General features: G+C 36.8%; 1 protein-coding gene across 1 annotated transcript in view; it reads right to left on the bottom strand.

Annotated features, from left to right (window-relative positions):
- The window catches only part of LOC580223 (ryanodine receptor 2), a 173,182-nt gene extending 159,323 nt beyond the window's left edge, over window positions 1-13,859 (bottom strand). Inside the window, exon 1 of the mRNA XM_030999251.1 lies at window positions 13,756-13,859. Coding sequence (XP_030855111.1) covers window positions 13,756-13,843 — 88 coding nt within the window. The 5' untranslated portion in view covers window positions 13,844-13,859. The remainder of the gene's footprint in view (window positions 1-13,755) is intronic.
- Between the last annotated feature and the right edge of the window lie 2,188 nt (window positions 13,860-16,047).

Raw genomic sequence — 16,047 nt, 5'->3', positions numbered from 1 at the left:
TAATTTTTGGCGTGTGCACAATTACAGTATAAAACAATAATGAGTAACCTTGGCATTTAGATTTTTAACTTAATCACAACTCTGTAAATGTTTTATTCCCCACCACACCACACAGTGTGGGAGACAGAAGTGCACATCACCCCTGCAGCTTCTCTGTATGGGGAACAGCTGATCCAAGGCAAATTGGCAACATTATACATAACCCTCCGCAACGGGATATAAAAAGTACCTTCTTGCCTCGCAGATGTGTAACGAATGACATCATCCTAATTAGAAGATAATGAATGTCTGTTACTTATGTTGTGTGTAGATTTATAATAAATTAAATGAATTTACTTCTGCCCGAAACCTGGGGTTATTCATTGAGTCAAAGCTGGCTGGGAGCGAGGAAAATGATGATGCATGTTGAAGAAACGGAGAGAAAAAAGGGACAGATACATTTTCATGCACCATCCCTCCCTAGTCTGCAGGTGCAGACTCTAATTTGACACGTTACCACAATTCCTAAAGCCTTGAGCAGAGCCTAGTTATGTCAATCTCTGGCTGTGTCAAATACTTCAAAAGTACATAGCTAATGCAGTATGCCGTGAGTCTAGTCTCGAAGTGCAGACACTGTTAGGCAAAACTGAGGACACAGGTTTGAGCCTGCAAACTAACCCATCTCTATAAAGTTTAGCCAAGAGAGTAATGGTAAAAATGACTATTTCATCGTGATTGAACCTTTTAACCCTTTGTCTACCTTGGTCGACCAATGAAACAAAGAGTGGGCTGCCATAGTCAACATTTGTCACACAAACAGCTGGAATGTAACATACATGTACATGCATGTATAGTATATGGCTTTGATTTGCAGTGGATAAAGAGTCAATATTGGTGTTATTAAGGCACATATACAAGAACTATCTTCACAATGAATTGATTACTCCCCTAGGAGTTTAGACCTAAACTAAGTCAAACACGAAGGGAGACAGATTGCAAAGATTACGTTAGAAATCTATAGTAGGAGTTCAAACGATGACCTTATTAAACAGGCATCCCAGTTTCGACTGTCGTCCCAAGCGACCACATACACGCCTGCTCACACCTCAATAATTTACTCTCAGAAATATCAAGAAAAGAAGAGACGGATGCCTCCAAGAGAGGATAAAGATGAGAATTTTCTACCTCCCATCATCTCAGAAGATCAGTATATTTGTCGCGAGGCAAATTGTGACTTTTGAGCCAAACAATGCTCTCCATCTCGCCCCCTGGGCGATTCACAAAGTAAAACGGCATTCAATGACAGAAGCATTGTGAGAAGGGATGTTTTCTGCTTTTTTCATCTAGATATATCAGATGTGAAGATGTGGAGAGGCTTTTGAACATCTTCAGTAAATATAATTCTCTCTCTTTGTCCTTTTTTTCCTCTTTATTTTGCAGTGTCTCTCCCCCACCCCTCCTCTTTTCTCTCTTGCTCCTCTCAACATCAGACTTATTTTCAATGTCCTTCTTTCACTCATTTGTATATTATTTTTCTATATCTCTCTTCATCTCTCTTTCTCTTTCTTGTTCTACATCTATTTCACTTTCTCTGTTTTCTTCATTCTACTACATCTCCCCCACTCACTGCTCTGTCTACAATCCTTCCTTTTTCATCTCTTCCCTCCACACTCTCTGCCTTTCTGTCTTTCTCTTATTTCTTCATTTTACTACATCTCCCCACTCACTGCTCTTTCTACAATACCTCCTCTTTTATTACTTCTGTCTCTCTGTCTCTCTATCTCTATCTCTTTCTACCCCTCCCCCCCCCTCCCCTCTCTCTATCTCTCTCTCTCTCTCTTTCTCTCACTATCTCTCTCTCTCTCTCTCTCTCTGACTTCCATTCTTACTTCAAAAAACAGGATTGATACCTTCACTTCGGCATGGATTTTGGTGACCCACTTTTTCAGTATGTGGTTTCAAAAATAAATATCTAGGCCTCCCAGTAAGGTTTATTTCTCATATCAGTATCATACACAATCTTCTTTCCCTTAATCTCCACATCAGTTTCTTTTCATAAAAGTATATATTACTTATTTATAACACTTTAGGCCTCAGCTCTAGAAATTTTTCACTCTAAATCTTTAAAATCCTACCCACTTTTAGTCTTTACATTTTACAGAAAAGATTCATCTTCACTGGTCTGTGCAAGAGAGGTGCGTCTAGTTATCTACAGAGACTCTTTCATACCATGAACCCTTCTAGGAATCTGGAAACCATGCAGGAAATTTATGAGATCTCTTCACATGCATGCTGTATACTTATTTCGGAGATGGTATACACAGTAAAGCAGTCGTCCCTTGGGTAGTGCATGACCATTAACAGAAGCTTTTATTATTTTACTAAAAGGTCTGTTTTTAATAAATCAGGATTGCCTCACACAGTGAAGATAAATTAGCAAAGAATTTGAATAGAAATCAAGCAAATATTTTAAATTTGAATCGATATACAACCTTATCTTTTAGAAATTGGAATAATATCAAGGTATATCTATTTGAGCTATTTTAGCCTTTAATTCTGCAATGACTGGGCAGGGATGAACATTCAGTAATGCTGGACAAAATTATGCAGTGCATTTTTTATTACAAAAGCCTGAATAATGTTTATGTATATGGTGGACATAAGTTATGACAAATAGGAACATTAGAGCATAATTATTTCATGATCAATCACATGTTTCCATTTTGTTCTAACCCAATTCCAATGATGATAATATCTGCATTATCTTAGACATGTTTTGCCGAAGCCTAGCGACTGCTTCCTGATCTTTAGATCACTGCAGGTATATCATTAATGATGCATGGAGGCCATATACCAATGACTGCGTGATCTTGTTCGTTTGCACTTTGCTTTGTTCCTAGTCATTGGCAGTTTCATCTCGGATAGGATATCATCTGTTTGGAGTCAGAAGGGCGTTAAATAGTATACTATACCACAGAGTGAATAACCTTCTGGCTCTGAATACATATCGTTGTGCAACTGGCTAGAGTGAACATGCTTGTCTTCCATTAAAGATGAAGTTGAGTTCTGGTCATGTGATTGCATTGTGAAAGAAACCGCGTGGAATCGACCAGAAAAGGTTGATCATCTAGCATATAAGAATTTGTGTGTACTGCAAGGTTCTGGAATCATCAAAATGATAAGAAATTTGGCCAAGTCTTGGTAAAGTTACAAACACTGTACACAGAAAGATATATATGGGACTACACGAACACGTGGCGTAAAAATCCTACCTGGAGTTTTACGATGTTATATGACATATTTAGAATATGAAGGCATTTGAAGAGCCATGCTTTTCAGGGAACATGTCTTATCTGATGTTCTTCCACACTTGCATAATAAGAATGATAATGCTCACAAATTATTTTTCACCTCTTCCCAGAACTCAACCTTCTCTTTAAGCACATTTCTGATATAAACTCTCTTCTAAGGTTTGGACCATTTGTAAAACATGACATGGATTTCATTCTTAACCAAATAATTTTAAAAAAGAGAAGATACACTTGAACTACCTGGTTTAAGTAGTTTCATATCAAATAAGCAAGTTTTTTTTTTCAAGTTACAGGCATTTTAATGCTAGCGACATACAACTCAGCGCAATACAGTGTAGTCGCCTTTTTCGTCGTTTATGCCATCCGCAAACAATATCATCTCTTTGGAGCTAGAAGGGCATTAACTCTTATACCTTAACACAAAGTAGAGGCCTTTCTGGCCCTAAGCAGGCAATATCACTTTCAGATTATCTTCCTTTTATGGCTCTACAAAGAGAAGGAAAATTCCTTCTTATATGATATAATTTCATTTGAGAAAATGAAACATGGGTTTGATGCAGAATACAATGATGTTATGGTGTCCTGTATTTTCACAATAATTATCAATTACCCCCAGAGAATGCCATATCATTATTTTTCATTTTTTATTTTTGTATATAGATATTACATATACCAATACAAAACTATTTTTTTAAAAGTAATTGGCCCCTTTCAAATCCTCATTCATAAATGTTACAGTTTTAAAATAAGTTCATAAATTCTCCATATTTCAAAATAAATCAAATACAAATCCTTAAAAGGATAATCCCAAGCAAATTCCTTCATTGTTTCCAAGAAATCAAGACTCACGTACATGCCTCCCATTGCATTAACAAAAGAGACATGTAACTTTCTAATCACACACACCAAAGTGGAATTCTTTGCTAATTCTTATTCATTAGCAAAAAGCGGCGCCTGAACAGAGAGAGCATCAACACAGCCGAAACGAAAGTCAAAGTGACATGTTAAATTGGAACAAGGCCGTGACTACCAATCGCAGACCACATGACAAGCCAGCGCTACACACTCACACAAATACACTAGTATGCAGACACAAACCCGTGTCAGTCGTGATGGGTGACAGGGTGTCTGATTTGAAAGACTATACAGATTGCACGGTCTACTGAATGCCATAGCTCCTGTGCTATAGCTGCTCACGGCCAGAGACTGACAGTGTTAGGCTCAGCCCAAGACTTTATTGTGTGGAAGTGTCACATTAGAGTGTGTGCCTCGAGACTACACACTCCCCCTTCCTCTCTCTCTCTCTCTCTCTCTCTCTCTCTCTCTCTCTCTCTCCCCCCCCCCCCCCCCCCCCCCCCCCCTTCTCTTACTCTCTCTCAAGTACACTTATGGATTGAGTCTGGTGAATAAAAGAGCTCATGTGGATGCGCTACTGCTGGGGTGAAAGCGTGTCTGACAGAGATGTGGTGATGACAGAGACTGCTTTGGAAACCAGCTTGGTAGCTGAAACCACATCTCCATATAAAGACATAGGGGATATTCTACCTTCCACTCTTGTATGCTCTCTCCCTCACACTCTCTCCCACTCTCTCTCTTCTATTTCCTCTCTATAACTATTTCTATGCACCTTAATTTTAATCAAAATTCTGCTTATCGCCACCCCCCACCCCGCGGTCTCTCTCTCTCTCTCCCCCTCTATCTATCTTTCTCTTTATCGTTCTTATAACTAACAAGAATGAAATGTACCCATATATAATCAACCAATCCACTAAATAAAAAGAAAAAAGAAAAGACCCTACATATGCCTTTCCTATTAAAACATAATTATCTGCAACCATAACTAGAAATAACCAAAACATTAAATGAACTTGACATTGGCTATATCATGGAATTCTAAATTATAACAAATACTGATTATGTCATTGATTTCAGGAGTGTACATTTTGGCTACCTACTGCAAGCACTGATATCATTAAGAAATTGACCTTAGGTATTACACTTCGAACTGACTGTCAAAGTTAATGAAATCGAAGTCATTCTATTTCTCGTCAGCTCAGTTATCCACCAATTTATCTTGCATTTACATCCAATTCATAGTTTGTTTGCCTGATTCATTAGACTCTAATTTTGTTTGTGTCTTTAACTCTTGGGTCTTGTGCAATGGCATATAATGACATTCAAAAAACTTCTCTTGACCTATTGCCTATGAGAGCCTAGCGGCTCCTGTATTAAAGCCTATGGGAATGGAATAATGCAGCAGTCAATTAAAGTTAAAAGTTAAAGTTGATTTCAAATCCTTCATTTCCTTTATGATTTTCTTACATGTATCTGTCAAAGTGTTTGACATATTTGGTTCATCAATAAAATAATTAAACTTTTTTTTACCTGAAAAAGGGAATTACCAAAATATCTATTTCAATGAAATGCAACGATAAGCTATACATAGAATAAAAACACCAAAATGGCTCCTAATTTTTTTTTTGTACTTTAATGTAAAGTATCCCCTTTTCTACCAAACTGTTGCTGTGGACACCAATGTATGCTGAAGCATTTGACTGGAAAGAAATTCCTCTGTCTCAAATGAAATTATCCTCTGTTTGGAGCCAGTAGGGCATTTACTCATATACTTTAATACAGCATTAACAACCTTCTGACTCTAAACAGATAATAACATTGTCCTTTGTATTTAAGCAGGGCATACCTTTGCAAAGCCTGGAAGTATTTGAAGGTAAGTAGATTATACTATTCAGTATAACTCAACAAATCATCCTACCAGATGAACAGATGCAACAGCAAGAAGGCCATAGCATCAGATTAACCGTTTTACAGAAGGGTAATTGTTTTACAAAAAAGGAAATGTAAAAGACACATATATGACATCTACACACAGAGCATACATTCATATCACATTAAATATGTATTTCAAGGGATAGCGAAATTAACCTTGTATTCAATATTTGATGTTATGTCAGTCAAACCTCACACAATTCTCAATCCTCACAAATGATGTTGAGGCAGTGAGTCAACCCTGATTCTTTATCAAGATCTCATACAAATAAAAGGCCTCTCTTCATCAGCTCTGATCCGGTAAATTAGCTAGATCACCAGCCCAAAGACTCTCACTATGCGTGAACACTGAGCAAATTTCTCAAGCTTGAGTTTATTAAGACGCGATTTGTATTAAACTTCGGGCTAATTTCCCGGGTCACAAAATAGCAAGCTATTTGGCCAACTCGGGCTGATGAAAACAAACCTAATGTGTTTATCAGTAACGTCCTTCCCCTCTGATCACTGCATGGCCTTGATCAAGGCACATAGATTGACAAGCACATGTGAGAATGATAAGATCAAGAGCCCTCCCTACAAAATATGATGTATGCCATCGGTAAACAAAGGGTCATCTTGTCTGCAACAGCAATAAGCCTATCTGCTTCTAATCCTTAATGGTAAATATTTTATCTTTAAGATGTAATGTAGTTCAAATGGCATAATAAATGTTCTTCTGTTCTGTAAACACATATCACATTACAATATAAATTCTCTGTGCACTTTAGACTCAACATCACAATGCCTCCTTCAAATTAATCAGATATTTAAATCAACAGGATATTTAAATCTTAGTTATTAGATACGGTAGATATTGCATACAAAGGGAGCAACATACATTTTTATGTTACAACAACCTTGAAGACCATATTAATGTCAAAAGCTTCTTGAGTATTCTCTTCACAAAAGGGCAAACTGGTGCCAAGTTTATTGGTTGAACTTTGTCCCATATTTTACCTTATACATAGTGCATATAGTAAAAGCATCTCATCAAATTCATGAACAGTGTAGTGTTACACAGTCACCAGTAACCCTACTCGCAGAATGACACAAAAATAGTTCCGGGCCTTCGCTATTATGATCATCCCATCTAAGACACTCAAGTACCATCATGACTAAAAATAAGTCCCAAAATATCCCCAAAACACTCAACTCACAAAAAGAAGACAAAGGTTTAAATTTCATGTGACTACATAAATGTAACGTGAGAGTGACAAGACACAAAGTCTCTTAAAAGACGAGACATGATGCACCACAGCACTCCTATAATTTAACCCATACAATGTGAAGCATCCTTTGAAAAATGAGACTGGTTCTCCAGAATTATCAGCATGCATCCCCATTCCGCACATACTTTCTTCTCTACGCCCCAGTAAGGAGAAGGTCAAAAAGGGTTCAACACCAGTCTTCCAACCAGAAAATCATCGAAGAAAAGAAAATGTGTGAAGCGACAAAAGACAAAAAAGGCATCTTTCATATGAAGTATTCCAAGTATGTGTGAAATTCACATCCTATATTTAAGTGAAGTTCAAAACTCAATGGGAGTTCAAGAACTAGAGACTTCGAGAGTAAGCACTTTATAAACACCATTTTTATTATTATTACTATTATCAACAACTCATTCTAAATACTAGAGTTCTAATTGTCACTTTTTCACAATGATGGAGAGATATATAAAGCATCCTGTTCTTTTAATATCATTTTAAGATGTTTCCTTTAAATTCTGAACAGAATAGGGAGAAGGCTGCTAGTTTCGTCAGGTCCAATATTATTTTGTTTTTTTATCTCTCTAAAACAAAACCCTCTAATCACATTGACACATGATCAGCCTTAAGAACTGAAATCAGAGATGTTTGCAAGAAATCAGAAACTTCAAAACCGGTATAATGAATTTCAGGGTCAAACAGGAAAAATTTAATATTCAAGTATGCTAAACACAAAAAGAACTAATAAGACATGAGTTGAAGAATACAATCCTGATGTATTCAATCAAAGAATAGTAATATATTCCCTTGCAGTCTCACAATTAAAGGGGGTGTAGCATGGCAAATACTGGTTAATGCCATCTACAATATCTTTTGGTCAACTACACATAAACGAAAGGACTTGATTGATGGTCAGCCCGCGCTAGCGATTGAGAAACAGACCAAACTTCTCCCCACGCTTCTGTTTTGCGTATGTTTCACGCACATGAATACTGCGGTTGCATCGTCTGTAGTCATATTATACTCAATTGGCTCTGAGTCAGGCCATGGGAAAGACACATAGTCTCGTCATGTTGCACCCCCTTTAACATCTAGACTCATTAACCTAAATGTCCCACGTCCGGTCTTCCAGAATATACATGAATAAATTACGTCTAGAGTTCATATCCTCAGTCGGCAGCCATGGCTGATGGTTGATAGGAGTTGCCATGGGAATACATCATCATTATCAGGATGTGCTATGGTTGACAGGTTCTCACGGTTATTTCACGATTGGCTTCACATCAATCCCCTGCCGAGAGAAGGCACAAGAAAGGTCTTCCTCAAAAATGGACGAGAGAGACAGAGAGAGGGAGATTGAGATATGAGGGTTAGAACCCGTTCTCACTTACTTCCTGGACAGATCCAGGCTAGATCGGTCTAACTGTGAGTGTGAACAGACAACCGTGCCAGGAAGCAATCTTCTGGACCGCTCCCGAAGACCACCTCGCGATGTGGTCTTCCAGACCGTCTAGCTTTCTAAATCGCCCCAAACCCTAGTCTAGCATCAGTGTGAACATTAATCTACCAGTAAGCGATCTTCAACCGGAAGTGAGTGTGTTTTGACGGGAAAGTAATGAAAGAGAGAAAGAGATTACAGTACAAGAATAAAAACACAGGATAACATAAGGCAAGATAGAGAGAAAACGATAGAATGATCAAGACAAAGAATATCATAAGAGAAGGTGATAGAAGGAAGAAACGTAGAACATGAGAAAAGATAGAAAGAAAAAATGATAGCATGATGATAACAAACAATAACATAAGAGATGATACGAGAAAAACAAAGAATGGCGTAACAAAAAACAGAGAGAGAAAATGATAAAGAATAGACAAGGAAGGGATGGAGGAGTGATATGTTAATGGAGACTGAGGAAGAGAGAACAAATACAACAGAGAGATAGATAGGCAGAGGGAGGGATAGAGATATACAAAGAGAAACAGAGATAGCAATAAGAGATAGAGAGATAAGGAACAAAGACAGGAGGATGCAAAGATAGAGAGAGAAAGAGAGAGAGAGAGAAAGAGAGAGAAAGAGAGAGCATGAGGGAAGATAATAGAGATAGTCAAATATAGGAGAAAGAGACAAAAAGAGAGTAATGAAATATAGAGATAGAGCGATGATTAGAGAGAGAGAGAAAGAGAGAGAGAAAAGGATAGAATAGAGAGAAAGAGAGAAGAGGAATAGAGGGATGCATACATAGATAGAGACATGTAGACAATACGAGACATAGGCAGAGATAGAGAAAACCGCTCAAGGAAAAGCAATTGAATAATGACTAGTGCATCCAAGGAAATGACCTTGCTATTTCGCGGCGACAAATTTGATACCTGCTGCGCAGTGAAGCTCAAAATAATTTATGTGATTAACCACTTGCATGAATACAGGTACCAATAAACTCAAATTTTGCAGTCTACAAGTATTTTCAGTTCAAAACCACAGATTTTATTAGCTGCTACTGAATACAGGTAGCAAAATACTCCTACTTACCAATTTCACAAGTAATTCCGCTTTTGCATCTCATTTTTACGGCTTAGATTGTAACTCTGGGTAAATTTGGGTTCAAATCCACAAATTGAATAACCTTCCACTGTCAGGTAATAACATATCTACTGAGAACCATATGGGCGTTAATTTGATTTAAGGGAAAAGGAGACTGCTCTTGTTGACTCTGTTTTGCTCTTTATACATGCATAATGATTGGTTACATACACTTTTATACCCTTTTACAATTAGAAATGAATACTATTCATATCATATTTATGGGGATAGGTTTTTTCTCACTGCATTTAAAGACAAATGTTGCTGATTTGGGAATTAAGAACAAGTAAAGCACTAACACTATTGCTCATAATTCTATGAAATATGAGTTATCAATGTCTTTGCACATTCAGAAAACAATAAAAAGTCCCATCATCAGCAGAATATGGCTGCTTTATTGATTTATGCCGTGAAATCTGATATTGCAACATTGCAGTACCTTCTCACACATACTTCGGTCATGCTCTGATTTTTTTGTTTAAAATGCAAAATCACGATAAAGGCGCTGAGACCTAGAAGTATACGAGTTAATGCCCTTCTAGCTCCAATATGATTTGTAAAAGTACAAGAGTCTAACATGTATAACTTCTGCTTGTATTATCAGCATTCAGAGCCAGAAGGGCATTTACTAATATCACTTTCCAAAGAGTTATCACCCTTCTAGCTCTCCGCGCCGCTATCGTAATTTTGCCCTTTAAAAAAATAATTCAGAACATGACCAAAGTATGTGTGAGAAGGTACTGCAATGTTGCAATATCAGATTTCAGAGCATAAATCAATAAAGCCGCCACATTCTGCTATCCCGCGCGTGCAATATGGAGACAAAGTCACTATAAGCATGATATATTACATGGGAACATTTCTGGGACATAAGAGTACTTTCACATCAAATCTACATTTCAAGCTTCATGTTCCACTTTTTTGTTCTTTTTTTCTTCTTTTGTCTTTATTTATGTGTATTGTGTCTCTTTCTAGCTCCCATTTTGACAGTTTCTGCTATGACCCCCCCCCCCCTTTTTTTTTTGCTATCTCCCAATCACATACCCTCTCTCTCTCTTCCTCTCTCTTTCTCATTCTCTCTCTCATTCTCTCTCTCTCTCGCACTTTCTCTTTCTCACTTTCTCATTCTTTTTCTCTCTCTCTCTCTCTCATTCTCTCTCTCTCTCTTTCTCTCTCTCATTCTCTCTCTCTCACTTTCTCATTCTTTCTCTCACTCTCTCATTCTCTCTCTCTCTCTCTATATCTCATTCTCTCTCTCTCTCTCTCTCTTTCTTTGAAAATATTTTGTAAGCAAAAGTAGCTACATATCAAAATTAAATCCCATAGTGCACTTTAAAAAAATATTTTTAGGCAAAGAGTAGTTTCACATCAAAAGTAGATCTCATCAACAATACTTTTTTTCTTAGGGGAATGTTAGTTTAACATTTAAGAACTAGATCTAAAAGATTACTTTTTTAACTATTAGGAATGAGTAATTTCACATCAGAACTAGATCTCATAGGCAATTGCACTTTCACATCAAAAGTAGATATCCGGGGGGACATGATTTTTCTCTTCTTTCAGGAATCGTTATTTCACATAGACATGAGAGAATGAGAACATGAGAACTGGACATTCTATACATTCTCTTCCAGGAAGTCTTTCTCCTTCTCCCTGGTCTCCCTCTTTCCCTCCCTTGCTCCCCCCCCCCCCCTCCCCTCATTCCCTCTTTGTTATCTGTCTCTCTCTCTGTCTCTCTCTCTCTCTCTCTCTCTTCTTTTTTCCCCCTCTCTCTTTCTCATTTTTTTTCTCTCTTCTCGCTTTCTTTTTCTCTCAATCCCTCTCTTTCTCTCTCTCTCTCTCTCTCTCTTTCTCTCTCTTTCTCCATCTGTCTGTCCTTCTATCTGTCCCTTCCTCCGTCACTATCTCCCTCCCCTTTTTATCTGATTTTTCAACTTTGCTGGCTTCTGTGAATTCATGAAGAGACCTCAGTGTAATAATTAAAATCATCCTTTTCTTAAAAGTAGGTAAACCCTATTTATACAGGTTGAGGATACTTACACATGTCTACCTCTTCACTACAATCTACCCCTAACCCCTCCCTATCCCTACCCCTAACCTGCCCCTCCCCATGAGGTAGAGGTCAAAGTGGTTTTATCCCATTTAATTTGATGTGGTCTTGAGGGTAAATGCTAGATTGGGGGCAAAATAAACACCTTCTAACACTCCAATTACTCAAAAGTGGTTTATGTGATGATAAATCACTGTTTCATTTCCGTCAATGCCTGAAGGCTCAGTAAGATACACATCTACTGACGAGAGCGAAAAGGGTGTTAACACCCATATCTGTACACAGACTTAATGCCCTTCTGGCTCTCAACGGATGACATTGAATTTATTCTACAGCTACATATATCAGACTACGGTCCACCTCTGCATGAGGTAGTCCTATAAGTGAAAGAAAAAATTAGTTTGAAGGATTTGTAGATGTAAATATGATAATTTCTATATGCATTCCTTGTGTACAATATGTTTCATTTTCTGTTCTTCAATTCTTAGTTTAGAATCTTGCCCTCTGTAAAAAACAATTTTTTGCTTTAGTGCTTTAGTATCTATACAGAGATATCCTCTATTAAATCTTGAAAGTGGTGGCGAAGGAATACAATGCATGTTTAACCTGATGAATATAAAAAGTGTTGATAGAACACACTCTTACTATCTAGGCCAAAATTCAATTATCTTTGCATAAAAAATAAGAGGAAAATCAAACCCATTTCTCATCCCTCTCCTTATTATTCCATTGATTAATCCATAGACTACTGCATTCTTAAGCTTCCAATAGCTTAATACAGGACAATTCGGTACCTGGAGGCAATGGGTTTATACAAATATTAGGAAGCACAACGCAACAGATCTGATTGGAAGCCTCTCTAGGTAAACAGTCGTGTTTGCTGAATCTTTCAGCCCCTACGCGTACATGACAGAGTGATTGTGAAGAACATGCTAATGTTAAAGTCCTTTTTCTCACCCCGTCTCCTCTTTCTATTCCACCGTTACAGTAGCGGAGCAAAACGTAGTGGCACCAAAAGACATGCAAGGAACACAAACCGCATAATTGTTCAAAATCATCACGCAGACATAAAATTTCATCGCTCAGATACAGAAATGGTAAATGCATACACCTTCTCAATGAGGCTTAAAGTGACTCAGCAACATTGTTGAAAGTTGATGAAAAAAATGTGTAATTTTTTGTATGAAATGTTACTTATTATATTCTTTCTACTGTACTAACCCTCTCAAATGCAAAAACCCAGAGAAAATTCTCAAACCACAAAGATATTTATGGTTTTCTTTGAAGGCGTCACTGTGCAACACCCTCTAACAATGATTAACAGTAAATTCTCCCAACCATTTTTGAATTTTCCCAACCGTTTTTCCTTGAAAAAAAAGACATAAGACAGGCTTTCAAGAAATTGTCAACACTTGAATGTTCTGGAATGGTATATTGAGCCAATTCATTGCTTTGTGACAATTTACATTCACCTAAAATTTAATTAAATTTTAATGATATAGTTGGGAAAATTAAAGAATTGATCAGGTTTTTCCCAATTTTTATCATTAATAATGGTCCGTTTTCACTCAAACTTTCAGATTATCTTTAATTGTACTACCTTAGCACCATTTTCTCTCATCTAAACAATGTTACGAAGTCCCTTTAATGTTGGCTACACTTACATTCAGATGTGTCCAACAGAACTTTTAATTAACAGAAATCACTGACTTTAACGCATTTTGCATTCTGGACACGTCTTTTCATGCCACTCAATCTCACGAAGCTCACCGAAAACATGACAGAAGTATAAACACAACTCACCTGGTTGGAAGCTTCTTCTAGTACACAGTTTCGATTGCCGAAGCCTTCTGCTCCAAGGAGTACATGACCCAGGGATTGAGAGGAACATACCAGGTTGAGCTGATCACCCTGTAAAACAATGAAAAGAAGTATGATTAATAAATAAGAGCTGTATTTAAAATAATATATATTTAATATATGAATGAGGTAAATGAGAACTGTCAGCTTTCACAAGAATATTTCAAAACTCTAGTGGTTGAGAAATTAACTATTATCTTAGACCCACTGAATATGTCTTGATTTTGGTATAACACAATATCCACAGAAACCATCCCAAGTTATCTTTGGTTTTGGTAGTGTACTCAATCAGAACAGGCATTCGGTATTTCTCAAATTGATGACATAAAAGTACAGATGTACCAAGCATTGGAAAGTGAGAATTTGCAGGAAATTTCAGAATGAATAATGAAAATCTTAGCCACTCTATCACACAGTATCAACTTCAATTATAAGTTCATATCTGCATGAGATAACAAGAGAGGCAACCTTGGCTGATTCCATGTGACATCCTAATATATTCACCAAACGTATCAGTTTTTAACATTCCATTTCTTTTCACAGACTTGGAAAAACATCCCCCCTTTCCATAAGGGAAATTACCTGTTTTGCCACCTTGAAAAGATCCCTAAAAACTTACCATTTCCCCCTAATGATCCAAGTGATCTACTCCCTGTGAGACTGTAATTGTTTTTCCTCTTTTCATATATTTGTATTGGTAAGAGCTTTGGTACTTATTGTTTTAAGTGCTCCTAAATACTGTATAATTATCGTTATTATGATTGTGCTACAAGAATACCTAATGTATCACATGATATGTATATTACATCTCAAATTCCTCTTTTAAAAAATATGCAATTCACATATGTGTACATTACATGTCAGATGTTTGCTATAATAATTTTGCAGCTAATTCCCATTTCATCTTCCTTAAAGATAAGAACCAATTCCCAGGAATGTGTACATTGTGCCTTGACATAATTCAATTACTTTGATTAATCAAGTGATGTTTTATGTTGTTTACAATCAACTTGTATAACATTTCCATAATTATTATGTAAACTAAAAATAATGTCATGTCTCTTGCTATTGCTAAATAGTATAGACAATCATGCCATATCATATTACATCACATTTCTTTTCTTATTCAATGTTATATCTGAACTAAGCGTACTCAAATCACCCACGACTAGATCACCCACACATGAATATTCTATTTTCTTTCCTTTCTATGCTAAAAGCCTCTCTACAATAGCATACAGTTTTGTGGATTGCATTATGCAAGGCTTTTAAGAGATGTCACCAGTCAAACACCCCAGACATCACAATATATTGCATCAAATTCCATCTGATGACCCTTATATCTAGATGTGGCAGGGAGCCATCATTTCTAAAAACCATTTATGCCTCTTCCGGGACTTTTCTCTCTAAGTAGTCTGGGAAAAGGGAAGAGGAGGAAACAAGCAATAAAAGCAAGAATAGATGACTATAAAGTGATGGATTTGGCATCAGAGCGATTAAGGCTCCCTCTTTCTTTAGTGTTGGTTTTGAGTTTGTATTGCCATTATTTGATGGATGTAATGTGTAAGGAGTTTCTCAATGATTTTGTTGTTGTTGAGTGTGGAAAGACAACTATAAAGTTTATATCAAATTTATGATGGAGATGGTAACTTGTTTAAAGGTAAAGACCAGTATTGGAAACGCCCCAATTTCAAAAAAGGAAATGGAAGCTCTCATTACCAATCATATGAAAGAATATGTTTTGACTAATACATGATGATAAAAAATTTGCCGGGAAACCGCCTACTAATTCATATATTTGGTAAATTTGTTTCTCTCATGGTCTGTGAGAGATATAGGGTAGTCCCATATACATCTTTCTGTGTATAGTGCTTGTAACTTTACGAAGAATGGGCCAAATTTCTTATCATTTTGATGATTCCAGAACCTTGCAGATGCTAGATGCTAGATGATCAACATTTTCTGATCGATTCCACAACATTTCTTTCACAATGCAATCCCATGACCATAACTGGTCTTTACCTTTAATATGAACAGTTTATTATAGATTAATCCAAAATCCAGAATTTATCCAAGAAATTAGTTATATCACAATAAAGAGGTTATAAGATATTTAGTCCCTAAAGGTTTGACTAACTTAATTCATACATGGAAAAATTATGTGGAGAGTGTGAAAGTGCTAATATAATTTTACTCAAGAAGGCTCACGCCACATCAAATATCTGCAGTGTCTCC

Source organism: Strongylocentrotus purpuratus, unplaced genomic scaffold (genome assembly GCF_000002235.5).
Source record: "Strongylocentrotus purpuratus isolate Spur 01 unplaced genomic scaffold, Spur_5.0 spur5_scaffold_5, whole genome shotgun sequence".
Taxonomy (NCBI): domain Eukaryota; kingdom Metazoa; phylum Echinodermata; class Echinoidea; order Camarodonta; family Strongylocentrotidae; genus Strongylocentrotus; species Strongylocentrotus purpuratus.
The sequence above is the reverse complement of the archived record's forward strand: the minus strand, read 5'-3'. Positions and strand labels throughout refer to the sequence as shown.